The sequence below is a fragment of the Physeter macrocephalus genome, chromosome 1, assembly GCF_002837175.3.
Source record: "Physeter macrocephalus isolate SW-GA chromosome 1, ASM283717v5, whole genome shotgun sequence".
Taxonomy (NCBI): domain Eukaryota; kingdom Metazoa; phylum Chordata; class Mammalia; order Artiodactyla; family Physeteridae; genus Physeter; species Physeter macrocephalus.
The window spans coordinates 114,489,118-114,509,447 of NC_041214.2; the positions used below are offsets into that span (position 1 = coordinate 114,489,118).

At 40.2% G+C, this 20,330-nt stretch overlaps 1 protein-coding gene across 5 annotated transcripts; it reads left to right on the forward strand.

The window, feature by feature from the left end:
* The first annotated feature begins 271 nt into the window (after nucleotides 1-271).
* CPOX (coproporphyrinogen oxidase) lies at nucleotides 272-16,115 on the forward strand. Of its 5 annotated transcripts, none has more exons than XR_008617795.1 (8): nucleotides 272-1,010; nucleotides 3,152-3,295; nucleotides 3,877-3,987; nucleotides 4,623-4,764; nucleotides 7,066-7,284; nucleotides 10,818-10,922; nucleotides 14,389-15,233; nucleotides 15,987-16,115. XR_008617795.1 is itself a non-coding variant. In XM_055085952.1 (8 exons), the coding sequence occupies exons 1-7, from the start codon at nucleotides 488-490 to the stop codon at nucleotides 14,543-14,545; spliced, it is 1,401 nt and encodes a 466-aa protein (XP_054941927.1). In that variant the 5' UTR covers nucleotides 272-487; the 3' UTR covers nucleotides 14,546-14,550; nucleotides 15,095-16,115. The 5 variants fall into 5 exon arrangements, 4 of the variants coding, with proteins under 4 accessions (XP_054941927.1, XP_054941925.1, XP_028349903.1 ...); XM_055085952.1 differs by having other exon boundaries at nucleotides 14,389-14,550; nucleotides 15,095-16,115; XM_055085950.1 differs by having other exon boundaries at nucleotides 14,389-16,115.
* The last annotated feature ends 4,215 nt before the right edge of the window (nucleotides 16,116-20,330 follow it).

A 20,330-nucleotide genomic window follows, 5' to 3' on the forward strand; every position in this document is an offset into this window, starting at 1 on the left:
GGACGAAGGGGCCTTCTATACATACAGGAGTCAGGGTTTGCAACGCTGTTTAGAAATGTAAGTCGGGGCAGGAGTCTCAGGCCACATTTCTCGCCGGTTAGCCCTCAGCGCGTCCAGCCCTACTTTGTCTTCTCCCTGTGATTGGGTGAACCGCAGACCAGAGGTTTGTACGAGACAAGAAGGCCTCTTTTATCTCCGCCTTCGCTTCCACTGCCCTCTCCTACCCAGCACCCCAGTTCTCTACCCGTGGGACCCGCCCTTCTGGGGACGGTGGATTCTTTTATCTCCCGGGCGCGCCCCTGCAGGCGGCATAGGAGCCGGGACTACAGCTCCCGGCATTCTACGCCGGGTAGCCGACCCGGTAGTAGCTCTTTTCCGACCAAGTTTCCTCTCCCTGCGCCGCTGGCTGCTCGCCGCTCGGGACTCCAGGGGGCTCAGGGGCCTGTCTGCGGGAGGTGGGCACTGCCCAGGGTGACAGTGCGGGAGCATGGCCATGCACCTGGGCAGGCTGAGCGCGGGCTTCTGCTGGCTCGCGGCGCGGGGCGGCTGCGGGAAGCTGCGCTCTTGGTCCCTGCGCTGCGCGGCCGGACGCTTCTGCCGCCCCCCTGGCACCGCTTGCGCCGAGCAGAGCCGCGGGCTGTGGTACGGCCCTACTGCGGGAGGCGGCCCCCGGCTGAGGAGCGGGTTGGCCGCGGGGCTGGCGGGGCTGGCCGGGCTGGCCGCCGCCGCCTTCGGGCTCGTGGAGCGGGCGGAGATGGTGAGCAAGAGCTCGGGGGCGCCGAGTCCCTCGCCGGGGAGGCCGGAGGAGGAGGACGACGAGCTGGCCCGCCGCTGCAGCTGCTTCATGGCCTCGCCTGTGACCGACCTGCACGAGCTGCGGAGGAGGCCGGGCGACATGAAGACCAAGATGGAGCTGCTGATCCTGGAGACCCAGGCCCAGGTGTGCCAGGCGCTGGCACAGGTGGACGGGGGCGCCCGCTTCTCTGTGGACCGGTGGGAGAGGAAGGAAGGTGAGGAGGTCGGCCCCTAGCGGGAGGTGGAGATGGGGAAGAGAGGTCGGGCTTTAGTTTGCAGGCAGAAAATGACTCAGAATAGGGGATGGGAGTAAGGAAAGGGGTACCTACACAGCGCCTGCTAGGTTAAAAGGGATACCTCTAAAACGATTGACACTGACAGGGTCATCAGCCCTCAGCTTGCAGGTGTGGACTCAGATCTGCTGTCACTCTAGTACTGGACATTAAAAAAAACTTTGTAATTTTATATGGCATTTTTCATACAAGTCTTAAGGTCAGTTTTAGCGAACAGGCTTGGATGTCCAAGGTTGTAACTGAGCATAGATTTCTCCACATTTCCTCTGCTTCTCTGGGTGCGTTTACCCTTTCTCTTCCTTTGGAGATGGAAAAAGAAAGTCATCTCCTCTTTACTAAGGGTCAGCCAGTCTCCTCCAGCTGAGGGTGTTATTGCGTCATTGTGTCTTTTCCCCAGGTTGCGCAAGAAATATTTGACCTGGCTTGTCAGTAGTTCTGCCAAATGCACCCATCAGATTTCCTGCCAGGAAAATCTTTATTTCCACTGGTAAAATACTTAAGTATTAAAACCTAGTTCTTATAGCGTCCTACATTCATGACCATGTTATTGCCTATACAGTGAAACCTTACATCTTGGTCATAAACTTAAAGGATTTCTGATTCTTCTTACCTGCAGCAACTTCTCATCAGCTGATTTGGGGCTGTGATACTGCCACATTTATTTTAAATGAAGTTAAATCTGGTTTTCATAGGGTTTTCCATCTTGTAATTTTTTTAAAATTAATTATTTTTGGCTGTGTTGGGTCTTGGTTGTTGCGCGCAGGTTTTCTCTAATTGTGGTGAGCGGGAGCTACTCTTCGTTGCGGCGCGTGGGCCTCTCATTGGGGTGGCTTGTTGCGGAGCACAGGCTCTAGGCTTGTGGGCTTCGTTAGTTGTGGCACGTGGGCCGGTACGCGGGCCTCTCACTGTTGTGGCATCTCCCGTTGCGGAGCACAGGCTCCGGACGCGCAGGCTCAGCGGCCATGGCTCATGGGCGTAGCCGCTCCTCAGCATGTGGGATCTTCCTGGACCGGGGCACGAACCCGCGTCCTCTGCATCGGCAGGCGGACTCTCAACCACTGCGCCACCAGGGAAGCCCCATCTTCTAATTTTTAAAGTGAAGACTGTTAAATCAGGACACAACCTGGACTAGCTGTGTGACCTTCAGTAGTTACTTTTTGTGCCTCTGTTTCCTCATCTATGAAATGAAATTATAAATAACATATGAATGTATTATAAGGATAAAATAAGGTGTATATATATGAAGTGCTGCAAATATTGTTTGATGCTTAGAAAGCACTGAGACAAATTGTTTGGGCCACCTACTAGTTGTGTGCTTTTGGAGAAAGTATTTTGCCTTTCTGGGCCTCAGTTTTCTCATTTGAAATATACAAGGGTCATACTGGATCATCTTATGTCCCATCCAGCTCTAAAAATTCTTAGAAATAAAACAAGTCAAACATGAAGCTTCATGAAACAATTAACTCTTGTGGTACCTCTAGTATCTTCAAAAAACAAACCAGCTACTAGTAGTAAAGCTCATATACCTAAATGTTAATGTGTGTCTCACTCAGTTCAAGCTTCCTAATTCCTTAAGCATTTCAATATCTGTTTTTTAATTACCTGTAAACAAAATTAAAAGGCAAACAGCACACTGAGAAGAAACAATTGAAACAATATGGAGCTCTTAAATTTGGCAATACTGGAACACTCTTTGAATGTACTTATTCCTGTATTTAATCTTAGCTTTCTCTCATGTATCACAACCAACAGCTGCCATTCTGAACAGTCTTATTTGAAGGGAAACTATTCCAGTGATTCATTTTAGATGATGACAGAAGAGTATTCGGTTGCGTGGTGTGGGGAGATAAAATATTCACCCATGATCAGTAGCAAATGTCATAAAGCTAAGCTGGTTATCTAATTTTATTGTACTTAAAAATTATAAGTATGCTGATATTATGGAAGATTTGGAAAATAGAGAAGGAAAATAACTCCTAATCCCACCACCTTCATGCAGCAATTGTTTTTAACTTCGCATATACCCTTACAATTCTCTCCTCATTTTACATTTCTATAAACAGGAGGTGGTGGCATCAGCTGTGTACTTCAAGATGGGCATGTTTTTGAAAAGGCCGGGGTGAGCATTTCTGTTGTTCATGGAAATCTTTCTGAGGAAGCAGCAAAACAGATGAGAAGCAGAGGAAAAAAGCTGAAGACGAAAGATGGTAAATCAGACAATCGCCTTTAATAGTCCCTGTAAACCTTTTCTCCCCGCAAGTTTTATTTATAAAGTACATATTGCTTCTGTAAAATTCCATCTGGGTGCATATGCCAGCTGAGCATGTTCACAATTACTTTTCTTTTTTAACATCTTTATTGGAATATAATTGCTTTACAATTGTGTGTTAGTTTCTGCTTTATAACAAAGTGAATCATCTATACATATACATATATCTCCATATCTCCTCCCTCTTGCGTCTCCCTCCCACCCTCCCTATCCCACCCCTCTAGGTGGTCACAAAGCACCGACCTTATCTCCCTGGGCTATGTGGCTGCTTCCCACTAGCTATCGATTTTACATTTGGTAGTGTATATATGTCCATAGTTATGAAGAACCTAGGGGCAGGACAGGAATAAAGATGCAGACGTAGAGAATGGACTTGAGGACACAGTTACTTTTAAAAAATTATATTTTAAGAGACAAATTGAAAAGCAGCCTTTGAAAATTGATTCAGAATCCATGTTGGAGTTAATTTGTGTCAAGCCAGGTGATCGAGTGCGGCTCACTGCATGTTTTACTTTCCAGGTAAATTGCCGTTTTCTGCTATGGGTGTGAGCTCTGTTATCCACCCCAAGAATCCTCATGCTCCTACTATCCATTTCAACTACAGATACTTTGAAATAGAAGAAGCCGACGGTAAGGGTTCTGGAGGTGTGGAAAGTATTATTGTGCAAAATGTGTATTTTAAAACACGTTAGGGGGCATAACATCTAAAATCAAGAAAAAATAAATACCATCTTAACTAGGTTTTTTGGGAAGCATGTGAAGGCTTATTCCTCAGCAGGTGCAATGGATTATTTATTAGATGTGAAAAGTGAAAGTGGTATTGGCTGGTCTCTGGCATCCCCATTTTCCTCCAACACACAAGGAATGATTTAATGAACCCTAACTTAAAGTGCACACAGGGTTCTTTGCAAATATAAATTTATTACATCCAAAGGAAAACCTCACGTGCAATGTTAAGTTGCCACTGAGAACTTGCTTTTGGAAATTATTTTCCACATACGTAGCTTTGCCAGTCACTAGTGTGTTGTCAGTGGGTTTAAGATGGGATGCAGTTGATCATGCTTCATTATGTAAATATAGTTCCAGTCTATGTTTGCCATTAGCTAGGCCAACTGTTACCCTGTCAGAGCAGCTGTGCAGTGCACGCCACGCCTTTTGGTGTCTCTGCAGGTGATGGCATTTAAAGCAATGTATTTAACTTTTCCTTTTGAGTAGTGTGCTGCATCTCAAAGTCCACATCAGAATCACATGTCTTGATTTGGTAGGTAACAAGCAGTGGTGGTTTGGTGGTGGATGTGACCTTACCCCAACATACTTGAACCAAGAGGATGCAGTGCATTTTCACAGGACTCTAAAGGAGGCTTGTGACCAGCATGGTCCAGATCTCTACCCCAAATTTAAAAAATGGTAGGTAAAGTTATTGAACTTGTCATGACCGCTAAATATTTTCCATTTCTTCTGTAGATCCTGAAGGCACTACTGTGTCACTAAGTATCTTTTTCAGCTTATGAAGGTTGAACTGTTTCCTTCCTCCCTCCCTTCCTTCCTTTCACCAGAAGTGAGATATGCGTTTTAAGTGGTTTTAATACATTATTTTCTTAGGAATATTTGAATGTCTGTGATAAAAATTGGGTAGCAATATCATTTTTGATATCAGATGATTTAGGATATAAACTTGAAGGTGATATATGCCTGAGAATCAGAGGCTTTTTTTTTTTTTTTTTTTTTCCGGTATGCGGGCCTCTCACTGTTGTGGCCTCTCCTGTTGCGGAGCGCAGGCTCTGGACGCGCAGGCTCAGCGGCCACGGCTCACGGGCCCAGCCGCTCCGCGGCATGTGGGAGGGATCCTCCCGGACCGGGGCACGAACCCGGCTCCCCTGCATCAGCAGGAGGATTCTCAACTACTGCGCCACCAGGGAAGCCCTAGAGGCTTTTTAATCCTAAAGTGGGATATTAAATTCTCATCCCACACGAGGATTATCATCTCGTTGTTGCCATGGAAATGTGTTAGGGCATGGGAAGGGTTGGAGAACTATTAGGAGAGGTGCAAATGTACTGGAGATTGTGGACAAGGAGAAAGTGGGATTGGAAACTTTGTGAAAGGAATTCTAATGGTAAAGAAAAAAGTTGTGAGGAGACCCAGGATATTTGGTAGATGTGGAACGGAGTCTGTGCATAAGTTGTTTGGAATAATAAAGTACTCAACACTGCTTAGAGCTAATTGCCATTCTAGAAAAAGGAGGAACAGAAAGGGTTTTTGGGTTTTTTTTTTTGCTTTGCTTTTAGTGCTAATATTTGTGGAATCTTGATGTTATTTATCTAAGAATATGGAGTTCAGCTTTAAAATCCTCAGAACATATAAGACATTTAAATAACCTCTCTTTGATTTGACATTACCACTAAACACTGGACAGCTATGGACACACAGATGTAGGATGAAGGGTTGTTTTTCTCTTACAAATCAGCTTCCTTTCAGGAGGAGGATTGGTAGGGTAGACATTCTCTCTCTCTCTCTTTTTTTTTTGGTTTCCTTTTATCGCTGTTACTGAAGAACTTTATCTGAGTAGTATTAATAAAATATCTAGGATGCGGGCTAGCTAAAAAGTTTTTAGTATACATATTTAGTAAATCTCTTCATTTCATAATATCATGAAAAGAGATTTGGAAATAACATGATTTAGTTAAAGCCGGCTTTACAGCCTTGCTCAGGATATACTTTAATTCTGTTAATAAAATGTACCTATGAAGAAAACCCAAGAAGTGCCAATCAAGGTGAATTATACCAGCACATCAGTTCTAGGGATTTGCATCTGCTGCCTTTTTTTTTTTTTTTTTTAACTTTAAGCTATTAAGGCTATTTTTAAGAGAACCTTTTCAATAGCTTTTAGTTTTTGTTTGTACAGGTTTTCTATTTAGGAACCCTCATTATACAGAGATAATGAAAACTATTTCCAGGATGTAAACTATACTGCAAATTTAGCAATTAGGAAAGACTTAGGAAATCTGCTCTAGTAGGCACAGGTGGAGAAAGACTCAAGAACAAATTGATAGTTTCATGTGCTGCTTCACAAGGGCAACCTTTAATGTTCTGAAGACTCTTATTCTCTGAACATCTGAGTACTCTTATTCTATGAACATTTCCTTCCACCAACCCTCCCCTGAGTTATGCATGCTATAGAGTCATCACATTTTATTGCCGAAAGAGACCTTAGAGATAATTTACTCTACCTTCCTTTGGTGAGTAAGAACTGATTCAGACAGCTTAGGGGTTAGCACTCCATCAAGGACCTGGTTTGTGTCATTGTTGGTAGAGGAGTCCTGCCTGCTGCAAAAGTAGCAGTGCTTCTGAGGGCAGCAGCATCACTTGTTTTAAGAAATACAGTGCTTTAAAAAAAAGAAGGAAATACAGTATTAATAGTGGACTCTGTTTCTTTTCAGTAAAGGTCTTAGAGTGGCACATCTTCAGATAGACATGTATTAGCTTGCCTATTGCTCTCTAGGTAAAAGCGTAAGCATTTTCTTCGTTGTTGACAACTGCAGGAAATCTGTCTAAAACTCTAGTTTCATTTTCAGACATGGACAAAAAGTAAGGGCACTGTGCTGGCATTAGTCAGGGATGGTGCTCTAAGCTGAAATGCTCACACTGATTTTCACGTCTGTCTGTTTTTTCCTCTTTGGTCCCTGATTTGGCCTTGCTGTATTTTCCAGGTGTGACGATTACTTCTTTATAGCCCATCGTGGGGAGCGGAGGGGCATCGGGGGTATCTTTTTTGATGACCTTGACTCTCCATCCAAGGAGGAGGTCTTTCGCTTTGTGCAGAGCTGTGCCCAGGCTGTCATTCCTTCTTATATCCCCCTTGTGAAAAAGCACTGTGATGACTCCTTCACCCCCCGGGAGAAGTTGTGGCAGCAGCTCCGGAGAGGACGGTGAGTGAGTGACAGGAGAATGAACCGGCTCATTGCATAACTCTGGGGGGTAGGAGGTCGGGAAGCGGGGCAGCCGTAATAAGAGTGGATGATATGTTGTCTTGGGCAGATACTTTGTCGGAGTTTTGTTAATACTCTAGTTTCTTTTCATAACTAGATAAATATCAAGTGAATTAAAAAACATTTTATAAACTAGTATTACAAAAAGAGCAAAGTTTGTTTAATTTGTGTATACATTAGAGAACCATATTAGGCCTACAGTAAGAACTTGCTGAATTTATTTCAGCTGATTTCTTATAGTTTCTTCTAGCAATACCTTCCAGCCTTACGCCAAGATAGGGGACTCATTTAATGTTTTTGCTGCTTTGTAAATTTGGAATCACACATTTTTTTCATTTATCTAGGTTTTCATGGAAGTTGTTACAATGAAAATAATCACTTCAGAAATTATTTACACTTAATTATAATATTTATTAATTATGGAGATGTTAATATGTGCTGGCTAATATGTTAGGCAGTTTGCATCTAAATTTCTTCACGAACCTGTGAGATTGGTGTAATTATCATCATTTTACAGATGACAAAACTTAGTCTCAGCAAAGTAAGTCCCTTGCCCGAGTTTACACAGCTAGTAAATAAAAGATCCCAGGTGTGGAACCGGGTCATCGTGCCTTCAAAACTTGCAGACTTTCTTAGATGTGAATGAAGTTAAGTAGGTCTTATTTCTGACTGTGATGCTCACCTTAGCCACCCCGCTTTGTGCGCTCAGCTTGGTGAGCTCAGTTGGGTGACCAGCGTGAGGTCATCTTCAGCGGGGGTGTGATTGTGAATCAGCTCCGAATTATCCAGTCTTGCCTCTCACAGCGGTTTCTCGTTACCATCTTAATTGCATGTGTACTACTGGTCCATGGCTATAAAATGGATTTTCTCATTTATGTTAATTTTGTCTCAGGCATATGAAACTTTGGGTTCTTAAGGAGGTAAAGCTAAAAGGTCAACTTAGATAATGTTCAGAGTCTCAAGGTAAATGTTTGTTGTTTATCCTTTCTTAGGACTACCTCTGCTTGCTTGCTCCCTGTTTATAAACTTGGGAAAATGAGAATTGATTAAGTGTTCTTGTTAGACAGTTCTTTAACAATGCATCTGTTTTGGGACATTTTTTTTTTTTTTTTTTTTTGGTCCCATGATTTCCCAGATACACCTTTACTACTCCTTCCCTTCACTTGAGTTTATTAGGTGCCTCCTATGGCTAGGGACCATGCTGGGAAAAGCTCACAGTTTAGTGGGGAAGACCATCCTAAGAGGATAATTTAAAACTCTGTGGAAACAACAAACTCCAATAAAAAAACAAACAAGAAACTAAAAAGGAGGGAAAAAAAAACTCTGTGGAAAGTGCAGTGTTCTAGTTTTGCGGAAGATTTCTTACTCAAAGCTGGCAGGTTTCGTGAATACTAATGAGGTGAAGCCTTTAAAACTTCTTGGACACAGGAATGATGTTTTATGTTGTTTATTTTGTTTTTTATTATTAATTGACAACATATTTTGAAAGTTCCATTTGTGTGTATCATTTCATGTCTGCGTTTTTTGAATTAGGCAGAAGTGTGGGGTATTAGGTTAATCTTCTGTGGTGTGGTGGGTGACTGTACTTGCAAAGAGAGGCTCCTTTTACCACCCATATCTCTGGGCCTTAAAATGGCAGAAATCTCTAGGGCTTAAGATAACCCCAGCTCTTTGCTGTGGTTATGAGCCCCGTCTTCACTTTCTTACACGGCATTCATAACACATTATCTGTATTACTCTTCCCCACTTCCTCGCATCCCCTTCTGTATGACTTTCCCCTGCAGTGGTTAGGCTGCTTCTCTTTTGACTTGGCAGCCTCTTGCTTGGCTATCTCATTTAGTCTCTTGTCCTCAGTTACTACTATTCTCTCCCCAGACCTTGAACTTCCAGCCTTAGTCTTCTTTTTTGTTTTGCTTTATTTGGGGAAAGGGAAACAGGATACAGTGTAGGTATCAGTTAAATTGAAGGGAGTGGTTAAGGTTCATAGTTTGTAGGGAGTGGTTAAGTTTCATAGTTTGTAGGTAAATCGGAGAAGATAAGTGTATGGAAAGGATCAGAAAGATAAGATCTAAGCAAAACCTGGTGAGAGTCAGGCTGATATACAGAAAGGAGCATTGTTCACTCAAAACAGAAAAGCAGTGCAGGGATCCTATAGAGGCTCATTTGGGAGCTCCTTACAAGGGTCTTTGAACAAGACATCTGTACAAATAAGAGAATTACAGCCATCCCTTAAATATCATGTTTCAGGAGGGTAACATCAGGGGTGAAAAAGGGAGCTGAGAGACTGGAGTTCTTTTCCATGGTCTTAGGAAGAAGTTAAGAAGATTCACTTAAATTATCTTTTGAAGCAGACATAAGAAGGTATTAAATAGTGATTAGTGCACAGAACTCAATCAGTGATAAATAAATGGTGAGGACGAGAAAGGGATCCATGAATGTAATTTATTTAAATTTTCTCAGAGCCTTTGGCAAGTTTCCACAGTGAAGGTTGCTTTCTAAAAATTGAAGGACTGTGGGAATCTAGAGAATATTTTTCTCTAGTTGTGATTAAATACAGTAACCAATGCATAAACGGTAATATCTGAGGGAAGTTTAGACCAGGAGAGTAGTTTCTGAGTGAGTTGAGAAATGATATGAAGGGGGACTGTTGAAATTTTCAGATTTATGGATCATTGTCAATTCTTTTGGGTAGTAGAAATTATCTTTTGAAATTGGAGAGAAGAGACCCTTTTACAAAGGATCTCATGATGTTAAAGGCAATCACAGATTTTTAAGCTAGACAGAGTTTAGATCTGACTCTATGGCAGTTCATGGAAAACTAATATCCTGAACCAGGTTTTAGTTGATGCTAAGGACTGGGCACTGCAACTTAGTCACTACCTTCTGTTATGACTTTGTCATTAATTTGCAGGAAGACTGCTTATTAATGCTGTTCACTATTTTAAGAAAAGGAAATATCTAGACTATATTAGTAATTATTAATAGATTCTGTTATCTTTTCTTGGCTTTTCAATTACAAGAGCTTTACACTGTCTTAGTTCGTGTGAATTATTAGCAGTGAAATGAAGTCTTTGACTGTGAAGCATCTCAGACTCTAGGTGAGGGCCAGAAAGAGCTGTTTTATCCTGATAAAGGGTGCCATTTGCTTTTCTTAATTGTTTTTGTGCCTTCAAGTTCTAAGCTTTGTGTTCATTCTGTTTATTTATTGGAAAACATAACCTTATTGTTTTGTAACTGCTCTATGTTGGGGCTGAATCTATATCCTATTGTTTGTTGGATAGAATAGCCTTTTCTTTATGTCTTTCCAGATGGTGAAAACTCAACTGACGAGACTGGTGTTTTCTCTGCCAGTTCCAGCTGATGGGGTGGGAGGTGGTGGGAAGATGCCCCCCCTTTAAGTATTTGTTATGGACTAATCTTAAGAAAGGGTTTACTCAGCCAACCCTTAATCTTATTTGATATCTTTATGTCAGGTATGTAGAATTTAACCTACTGTATGATCGGGGTACAAAGTTTGGCCTCTTCACTCCAGGATCCAAGATCGAAAGTATCTTGATGTCTTTACCTCTCACCGCCCGGTAAGAATAACTCATAAGAATAATAGTTCTTCCATAACCCCACAATCCTCTAATCCCCACAAAACATGAAAACTGACACCACAAATGTCTTTCCTAAAGACTTCATTGGTTTTGACTTTGCTGCCTGTATGAGAAAATCACAGGAAAATCATGGGAAAATCAAATTGGTTTTTTTAAGGGGTGGCAGGATAAATGATATAGCTTTATATGTGAGAGCAGGGAAAGGATAGAGGGAGTGAGAAGATAGGGTGGATGATGGTGTCTAGGGAGCTAGATTGACTGTTCCTACTTGGTAATTTTCTAGGAAGAGCTATGAGCAAAGCAGATTTATATGAACATAACAGCTCTTTAACTTTAATTTTATTGGAAATGATTGCACTTGTGGGGAAAGGTCTTCTTCTCCACTATGAAGTACTAAGCTTGTATGAAAGTATGTGGGATTATTTCAGATGCTTTACGTGCTGCCATGGTGTGCTTCCATAAAGGTTAATTGAATCTCTGTGGGGAATTTTAAAATCTATTTATGTTGGTGCTATTAGGTTAATAAAGATCTACAGTTGACTTTTTTGGCTTTGAGGAAGTGAGAATGGTGTGTATCCAGACTGAAATAGAAAAGATCAGAAAAAATATGACCATTGCTTGTTTTAGAAGAGCTAGAATCTTCTTTTCTCCATGAGTTTAAATATCCAAATAAGAATGGACTGGCTGGCATTGAAAGTCTGCCTTGCGTCATTCTGCTGTGCAGATCTAGCCTTGTGAGATCAGTACCCTCTACCATTGTCACTACGTTCAGAATGGCATTGCCTCTGTCCTTGTTTAGCTGTTGTTCGTGGGATCGCATGTCCTTGGCTAGATTCTCATGTACATCACTGTTAGGTGTTCTTGCCACCCTAGAGGCAAGATGTGATTAAAAAGTAGACATGAGATCTTAAGACCTCGGGTAGTCTACCTGATCTCTGCTGGCCTCTAATTATAATGCACATTCCAAACTGCAGGTGAGGGCGGATTATAAATCAATCCCTTGCTCAACTGAATAACATTAATGCAACAGGTTATTTTTAGCTTCTTAAAGTCTGCCCCAGGGGTCTACAAACTTAAGGCTTCAGGACAAATCTAGGTCCACTTGTGTTTATGTACAGCCCTTAAGCTAAGAATGGAATTTACATTTTTAAAGGATTATTAAAAACAAACAAAAAAGGAATAGGCAAGAGACTGCAAAAGGTATGTGGCCCCAAGAGCCTAAGGTATTTATTATGTGGCCCTTTACAGGAAAAGTTTGCAGCCTCTAATCTAAACCAGTGTTTGCCAGATTTCATACTACAGTTTGACCATTTTGACCATATTTGTATATTTATATATAATCTAAGGTATTATTTACTTAAATTTTATACTCTTCTTTTTTTCAGAGAGAAAATTAAAGGCAAACCCACATTTTTGTCATAAATAGAAAGTAACACATTAAAATAAATGCCAAAGTACTAAGCTAAAAAAAGTTTGCCCGTGGATCACCTGAGGTTCTATACTTTATGAAACCCTGGTGTATAGTAAAAGTATGTTTTGGCTCTGGAATATTAATATTAGCTAGAGTATGCTCAGGAATTATTAAGAAACTTTATTTCTTTAGCAGCAAATATTTTTTAAAAGCCTAGCGGAGACAAAGAGGTATAAGTCTTTTTATTACTCTTAGAATTTTATTTTTCATTTATTTTAGATAAAGAGGTATGTTTGTTGTTTATTTATTTTTTATTGTTATTACGTTTTTTACTTCTGTTTTGAACCTGCATAGATGGGAGTACATGCATTCACCCTCAGAGAACTCCAAAGAAGCTGAAATTCTGGACGTTTTGCGCCATCCAAGGGACTGGGTGCATTGATGCAGGCAGAGCAGTCTTTCTGGGGTCTGGGGGACACACAATGGGCCCCCTGCTCCACTGGCTGGCACCACCACCACTGTGTGGCACTTAATTACCTGTGTCTCAGAACTCCAGTCTTCTCTGCCCTGGAGTCTGCCTCCTTTCCTGGTGAAATGTGTTTTAAGCACCACAAGCTTCCTCTGGATGCTGTCGGTGATGGGTGGTGAGGTGGCAGCTTGTCAGAGTCAATTGGTTGATGTAAAACTCATTTATACTTTTAGAATCATTTTAATATGACTAGTTTACAAACAGTGACAATTTCCAAGAATTGGTTTAGGGGATCTAAATATTAAAATTTGTATCAGGAAACTTCTCATGTTATTTCTGTTTCATATATTTTTTAAAGGTTTAGTTTCAGCCACAAAAATCTGTTGTGAGACAAATTTTATTTTCATTAATTTAATGAGATTGAGACTAGTAATTTTAGAAAGGAACTGGAAATGAAAGTAAAAATTTTACTTTGTCATTACTGAAGTTTCTTTGATCATAATCTTTATATATCTTTCTCTAGAGATCATAATATTGTAAAATATTCACTTTTGTAATGATAGGTATTTAGGAATACTTGAAATTTTCTTAATCTCTGCATGTGTTACAATTCAGTGATTACCTATAGTTAACTCTAAAGTGACATCACTGTTATTTAAACAAGGGATATCGAAGTTGTAATTTTGATTTTTGTAGAACTATAATTTGTTGATGCTGAGATTCTTTGCACTTTTGAATGTGAAAGCTTATACCCTTGGATTCTGATACTTAAAAATTTCTATTCCAGACATTTCTGTATGGAGGTTTAGACTAAGAACAATGCTGGGGATGTTATGAATTTAGGAAATGAGAAATATTTTCCTTCTCTAATTAAAGCAGACATAACCAGTGTAAGAAGCATGTAGGCATTTTATAAATATATTTCCTTGAATATGGACTAATTGAAATTGTCCTCTTTTTAAATTAGAGATTCTGCAACTTTTACCTTTGCTCTTAAGAGAAAATCACAACAGAGTTCTCAAGACTTCTTTGTTCATATAATAATGTGAATATTTTATTCATAATATATTGAAGTTTGTAAGGAATGTTATCTTCCTACATATTATTAAGCATTATCTTGGAATATGTTGAATGTTTGATCATGTGTGACTCTGTAGAGCTGGAAGATGTATGAATTCTTTAACTCTTACAACAGGTGTGCTAATAAATTTTATTATGAAATATGACTAAGAAATGTTTGTATTTTTCACTTTTTCCAGGGTAATTGATATAGGGAAGATAAATATTTCCTCATTCCTAGGTATTTTACCCAAGAAAAATATGTTTTGCAGTTGAATTTTCATAGCAGCTTTATTCTCAATAGCCAAAATTTAGAAATAACACAACTGCCCATCAGCAGGTGAATGGATAAACAAGTTATAACATATCCATATGTTAAAATACTACTCAACAATGAAAAGGAACATCTTTTTTTTTTTTTTTTTTTTTTTTTTTTTTTTTTTTGCGGTACTCGGGCGTCTCACTGCTGTGGCCTCTGCTGTGGCCTCTCCCGTTGCGGAGCACAGGCTCCGGACGCGCAGGCTCGGCGGCCATGGCTCACGGGCCCAGCCGCTCCGCGGCATGTGGGATCTTCCCGGGCCGGGGCATGAACCCGCGTCCCCTGCATCGGCAGGCGGACTCTCAACCACTGCGCCATCAGGGAAGCCCAGGATCAGCTATTGATAAAGGCAAGAACATGGGTGAATATCAGAAAGTCATTATGCCAAGTGAAAGAAACCAGACACAGAGGAGCACTCACTGTATGTCTACATTACATAAAAACCGAGGAAAGTCAAACTCTTAACAAGAGAAAGATCAGTGATTGCTAGGGGCTGGGGTTGGGGAATTGATTGTGAAAGGGAACAAAAGAATGTTTTGAGGTGATGGAAATGTTCTATGTATTGATTGTGGCCGTGGTTACCAGACTGTATACGTTTATCAGAGCTCACTGAGCTTGACACTTAAAATCATGAAATTTTATTGTATATATGATTTATACTTCAACAAAGTTGATTAAATGAAAGAAAAAACATATTGGGCATATAGGAACAAATGTTCAATAAACTTCAGTTTGCCTTTTACAATAAAAAGTCCCCATCATTTAGATCTGCCAGCCTATTTAGTTGTGTTTAGGGCTATTGGGGTCTGGGCATTGGACTAAGAGAAATTTCAAAAATTTTCTGTGCATATCGGTTTTTCGTACTCTTCAGTAATCATGTATTTTTCTTACAGATGAGACTATGTCTGGGGAAAAACGTAACAATTGCATAACTATTGGAAAGTCATTCTGCTGTTATTCAAAATGAATTTCTGTTTCAAATTTGTATTGATGTCTGAGCCTTGGACACCTAACTGCTGCTGGCTTACACATGTATGTTGGTGGTCATAAGGGGTGGAAATTTGGGGGTGGATATAGATGCTTTGGAGCAAATTTCTAACCACTACTTTATCACTATACTCTGCTTACCCACCTATTCAACCGAGTAATTCATGAAATAAAAACTTTTCTGCGTTAAAGAGCATCAGATTAATAGGGCACATAATCTGTTTCTTTATGATTTATCCACCCACGATTCATTTGCTGTTACAATTCATCAAGGCTGGAATTGTCTGCAGGTTTTTTACTCACGCGGCTTGGACGTGTGAGTAGGCTAGGACGGCTTGAGAGCTAGGCTTAGCTTGGACTGTGGACCTGGTGCCTACACGTGGCTCAGAACACACATTCCACCCAACAAGCAGAGGCAGTGCCTTCTGATCTAGCCCCAGAGGTTATGTAGTGTCACGTCCTTCACATTCCGTTGGTTACAAGTGAGTCGCTAAGAACAGCTCCCGATTCACTGGAGAGGGAATTAGACCCCAGCTCTCAATGGGAGGAGTGTCAAGGATTTGTGATCATCTTCAAAACCACCACATAGCCTTTCACACCCAAAACCACAAAATAGATTTGACATTCCCTCCCTTATTGCCCTAATCAAATTCTGTTGAGTCCACCTTTGAAATGTTTCTTATTTCCTGCCTCTGTCCCCTGCCATGACTCTACTTTGGTCCCACATTCCTTCTCACCTGAATGTTTGCCATACCCTACCTGCCTCTGGTCACTCTGACCTCCATTCTCTCCCTTCAGAATTACTTCACCGGATAGGAAGCAACCTAAGTGTCCATCAACAGATGAATGGATAAAGAAGATGTGGCACATATATACAATGGAATATTACTCAGCCATAAAAAGAAACGAAATTGAGTTATTTGTAGTGAGGTGGATGGACCTAGAGTCTGAGGACACGGGGAGTGGGAAGGTTAAGCTGGGACGAAGTGAGAGAGTGGCATGGACTTATAGATACTACCAAGTGTAAAGTAGCTAGTGGGAAGCAACCACATAGCACAGGGAGATCAGCTTGGTGCTTTGTGACCACCTAGAGGGGTGGGAGAGGGAGGGTGGGAGGGAGAGAGATGCAAGAGGGAGAGGATGTGGGGATATATGTGTATGTATAACTGATTCACTTTGTTATAAAGCAGAAACTAACACACCATTGTAAAGCAATTATACTCCAATAAAGATGTTAAAAAAAAATTACTTCACTAAATCCCATTCTTAACTGTCCTCCTCAAATATTTTAAGCATCCTCCCTTCTCCTACAGAAAAGTTTCTGAACTCAATCTGACATTGAAAGCAATCCACCATTTGGCACAAACCTCTCTTTTCAGCCTTATCTTCTCCTCCATGCTTCCCCTGCACTTCAGCCTCAGACTGCAATCACCACTCCGCATTTTTCTGAACACTCCCCAAGTCTCTTCCATCTGACCTGTGCTCAGGCTGCTGCTATCTCTGCTTGGAATCTCTTTTTGTCCCCTTCAGCACATTTTTCCTTTGGTATTGCTGTCATCACAGTCTGTATTCATATAGTCACTCAGAGTACACTGTACTTCAAAATATTTAAGGTGGGTCTTTCCTCATTTATAAAGTCTGCTATCTTATGAATGACCTGTTAACCTTTGTCTTCCAACATTGTTTTGCAATAGTACATTGTGGTATCAAGCTTAATATTGTTTTACTTTACAACCGTCTCATTCCTAGTCTGTGAAGATAGAAGTTCCCAGTAAACATCTTTTAAGAGCCCATTTAGAAATTGTTTTCAAGGATGTTTGTATTACCCCTGCCACAGATAATAACTATGTATTTGAAATCCCACATTTCAAGAAAGTTGGTCCTTCTTTCCAAAGAAACACACTTGTAAATTCCAATTTCATAATAAATCTAAATTAGTACATTCAAGTTAGTGAAGCTTGGACATCTACAATATGGCTTGACTAAGTATCCTTACATTGTAACCTGAAACTGAGTCATGGGTCATACAATGTAAAACCTCTCAGACTTGTTTCTACAGGTGGTTTTATGCCAGATACACACCAGCATATACCAGCAGAGCAAGGTAATTGCATTCCCATCTTCCAATCTCTGCACTTGGTTTTGATTCCAGAAGTTAAACTCATCAGTATTTTAAAGTATCCCTCACCTATTAATTCCTGTTCACATTTCAAAACATGTTTGAATTTTAAAACTGGGCATAATCTAATCCACCATGGTTTCAATGAGTTGACACAAATTCAGTTACTTAGGGAAGCAAATTGGCTTTGTGGTCATTTAGAGTTGCCACATTGACTCTGTCATGGATGTATTTTCTTAAGAGAAGGTTAGGAAGGTACAAAACTAAAGTTTCATAATTAAGTTGTACTAGTTGAATGTCTCTATTATTTACCAGCAAGTGAATAATGCATTTTTTAAGTAAAAGTCTTCATAGAGATTTATCTGTGTTTAGGGCTGGTCAAACTTGCTTCCAGTTTCTGATTTGATGAGGCAGCCTGAGGCTTTTAGAATACTCCATGCCTGCTGCTTGACATTGTTCTAACCGTGAGTGTAATATGCAAAATTTCAACCCAATTTATCAATTTCTTGTAGTTCAAGTTGTTGTTTAACTATGAAATATAATGAATTCAGTAGATATTCTCAAAGGACATTTAAAATAATATGGATATTGTCAACTGAAAAAAAATGCAGAACCGAAAAGTTGAGAATTATGTTTTATTCGGTGACCTTACTGAGCACTATAGCCCAGGATGGCAGCCTCTCAGATAGCTTTGAGGAACAGTTCCAAAGAGGAAAGGGAGCAGCCAGGATATAGAGGAGTTTTTGCTGGAAAGAAAAGCAAAACGGTAGTCGAACATCAAAAGATTACTGCTAATCACAAAATATCCCAGACATCTCAAGGTAATGAATGCCTTTCTATGTATGAGAAGATGCAAGAGTGTGGGCTCATTGAAGTTATTCCTTTGACATGCATCTTAACTATCTAAGGCCGGTATCCTGTTTTTCTCCATCCTGAATTCCCCCCAGGGTGTACTGTTGGGGGCAGCTGCAGTGGCTGATAGCTTTATGACCAAAACATCCTTTGTTTACAGAAATGGCAGGTGACATTGTCCACAATATCAATACAAATTAACTTACTAACTTCTGCTGAGAGTAATTTTTAATTCTTTAATGTGTACTTGATCTTATTATGTGCTATTCAACAAGAGAGTGGTACTTAAAAATAATGTACACATATCAATGAAAGAAAGAATAAGCACCTCCTTTTCATCTTTACCTCCCTCCCTGTTTTAGTAATGTGAGGGAGAAATGGTATCTCTCTTGTAATAGCAAAAGATGGTCTGCTCAACTCTACCTAGCTGTCCCCTGCTGTGCTCTCTCAGACAGAATTCCTGACTCTCAGAACCCGTGAGCGTAATAGAATGGTTGCTGTTTTAGGTCACTGCATTTGAAGTGGCTTGTTAAACAGCAATGTATAACTAGAACAGGTTGGATGCCATTAAAAAAAATGAGGAGAGTGAATTTGATCAGCCTGGCATGCCTGCAAGGTACCTCTACCAGTATTTGGAGATGTGAGTCTAAAGCTCAGGAGAAAGAAATGTAGTCTAGAAACATATATTTATCCGTTGTTTGTGTGAAGGCGATAATTGAAAAAGTAGGTGAGCCATCTGAGGAAGTACATGCAGTGTAATAAGAAAGGAGAGTCAAAGACTGAACTGGGGGCGGAGAAGTGAGCAGGCAAAAAGGTGTCAAGAAAGGGTCCTGAGAGCAGCTCACTGAGCAAATGGAATAGGGAAGAAGGGAATCAAAAGGGACAAGTTGGGTGTGATTTTAATAAGGGTTAAAACATTACCATGTTTCTACATATAAGAGAATATATTAAAATAATAAATGCTCCAAGTTACATGTTTGATAAATTAGGAATGAAGTTCAGATTTTTAGAAATCCTAATCTATAAATTACCAAGGTCTTCTCAAGTACTAAAATTACTTCCATTGACATATCAGATAGTGTCTCCAGTTTCTCAAGTTCTGTTTAAATATGAAATTCCTTAAAGAACCGATAGGTGGAGCCCATTTGCTCAAGAAAATCTAATCCCGAGTGTTGGGTTTTGTTTTTGCTGGTGGGTGGGGAGGAGAAATTGAAGAGGAAGGGGAGAGGGGTGATGAGAGAGAGGCACAGAACAGGACAGTAAAGAGGAGAGGAAGGAAAGGAGAGAAGACGAGGGAGAACGAAGATCTCTCCTTCATTGAACGATGGTGTTTTTGGAGAGATTATCTGAAGGAGTTATCACATATTTAACCAAGCACAGTTAAGTCGACTATGATGTTTCTATCTTGTCAAATGGCTCCACTATGTTTCATTTCTCTCTTTAGTACAAAGAGATTCTGAAATTGGCAATGTCTGTAATCCCAATAATTTTCAATGTGTAAAGCAGGGTCTTCATCTTGAGTTCCTAGGGAATTCCTGAATTGTGAGGTGCCTGAAATCATGAGAAAATGTGTGCATTTTTCTTAGAGTTCGTAACGTTAATTTGACTCTCAAAAGGATACATGCTCCTGGAAAGGTGGATGGAGGACTACTCATCTAAATCGAGAGGGTGTCTATACCCGCCCCCACCGGTGGGGGGCAATGTGATAATTCAGTGAGGAAAGGTAAGAAAATGTTTTTATCCTTTCAGAAGTTCTGTTTTTGTGTGTAATGTAATTATTTGTCCATATTCGTACATTAATGCATATATTTAATTCACAAATAAAAGATATTTGGGGGAGTGTAAAATTAGTGACATATCAAAAAATTTCAAAATTTGCTTGTAAAAATAGTGTACATTTTTATACTTTTGGGACTAAAAATGAAGTTGGAGAAATCAGAAAGCAGAATATCTTGATAAATCCAAGGAAGATAACAATAAAGTTAGTTTTCTTACCCCTGCTGGAGTCACCAGGGAGGAAACGTAAATGTGCTAATTTCTTATCAGTTTTAGAGGGAACTAATGGATACTGTCTAAAGAAATGGAGAACAAAGATGTTAAATAAAGATATAATAATAGAGGTGTTCATTGGAATAAAAATATAAACCAGAATTATCCACAAAACTCACAAA

Bases quoted from the DNA above. Each gene is read 5' to 3' on its own strand.
- CPOX (XM_055085950.1), top strand. From the start codon at position 488: ATGGCCATGCACCTGGGCAGGCTGAGCGCGGGCTTCTGCTGGCTCGCG. The intron at 1,011-3,151 runs GTGAGGAGGTCG...TTCTATAAACAG, and splicing joins CCGGTGGGAGAGGAAGGAAG to GAGGTGGTGGCATCAGCTGT. The intron at 10,923-14,388 runs GTAAGAATAACT...TGCGGAGCACAG, and splicing joins TCTTTACCTCTCACCGCCCG to GCTCCGGACGCGCAGGCTCG.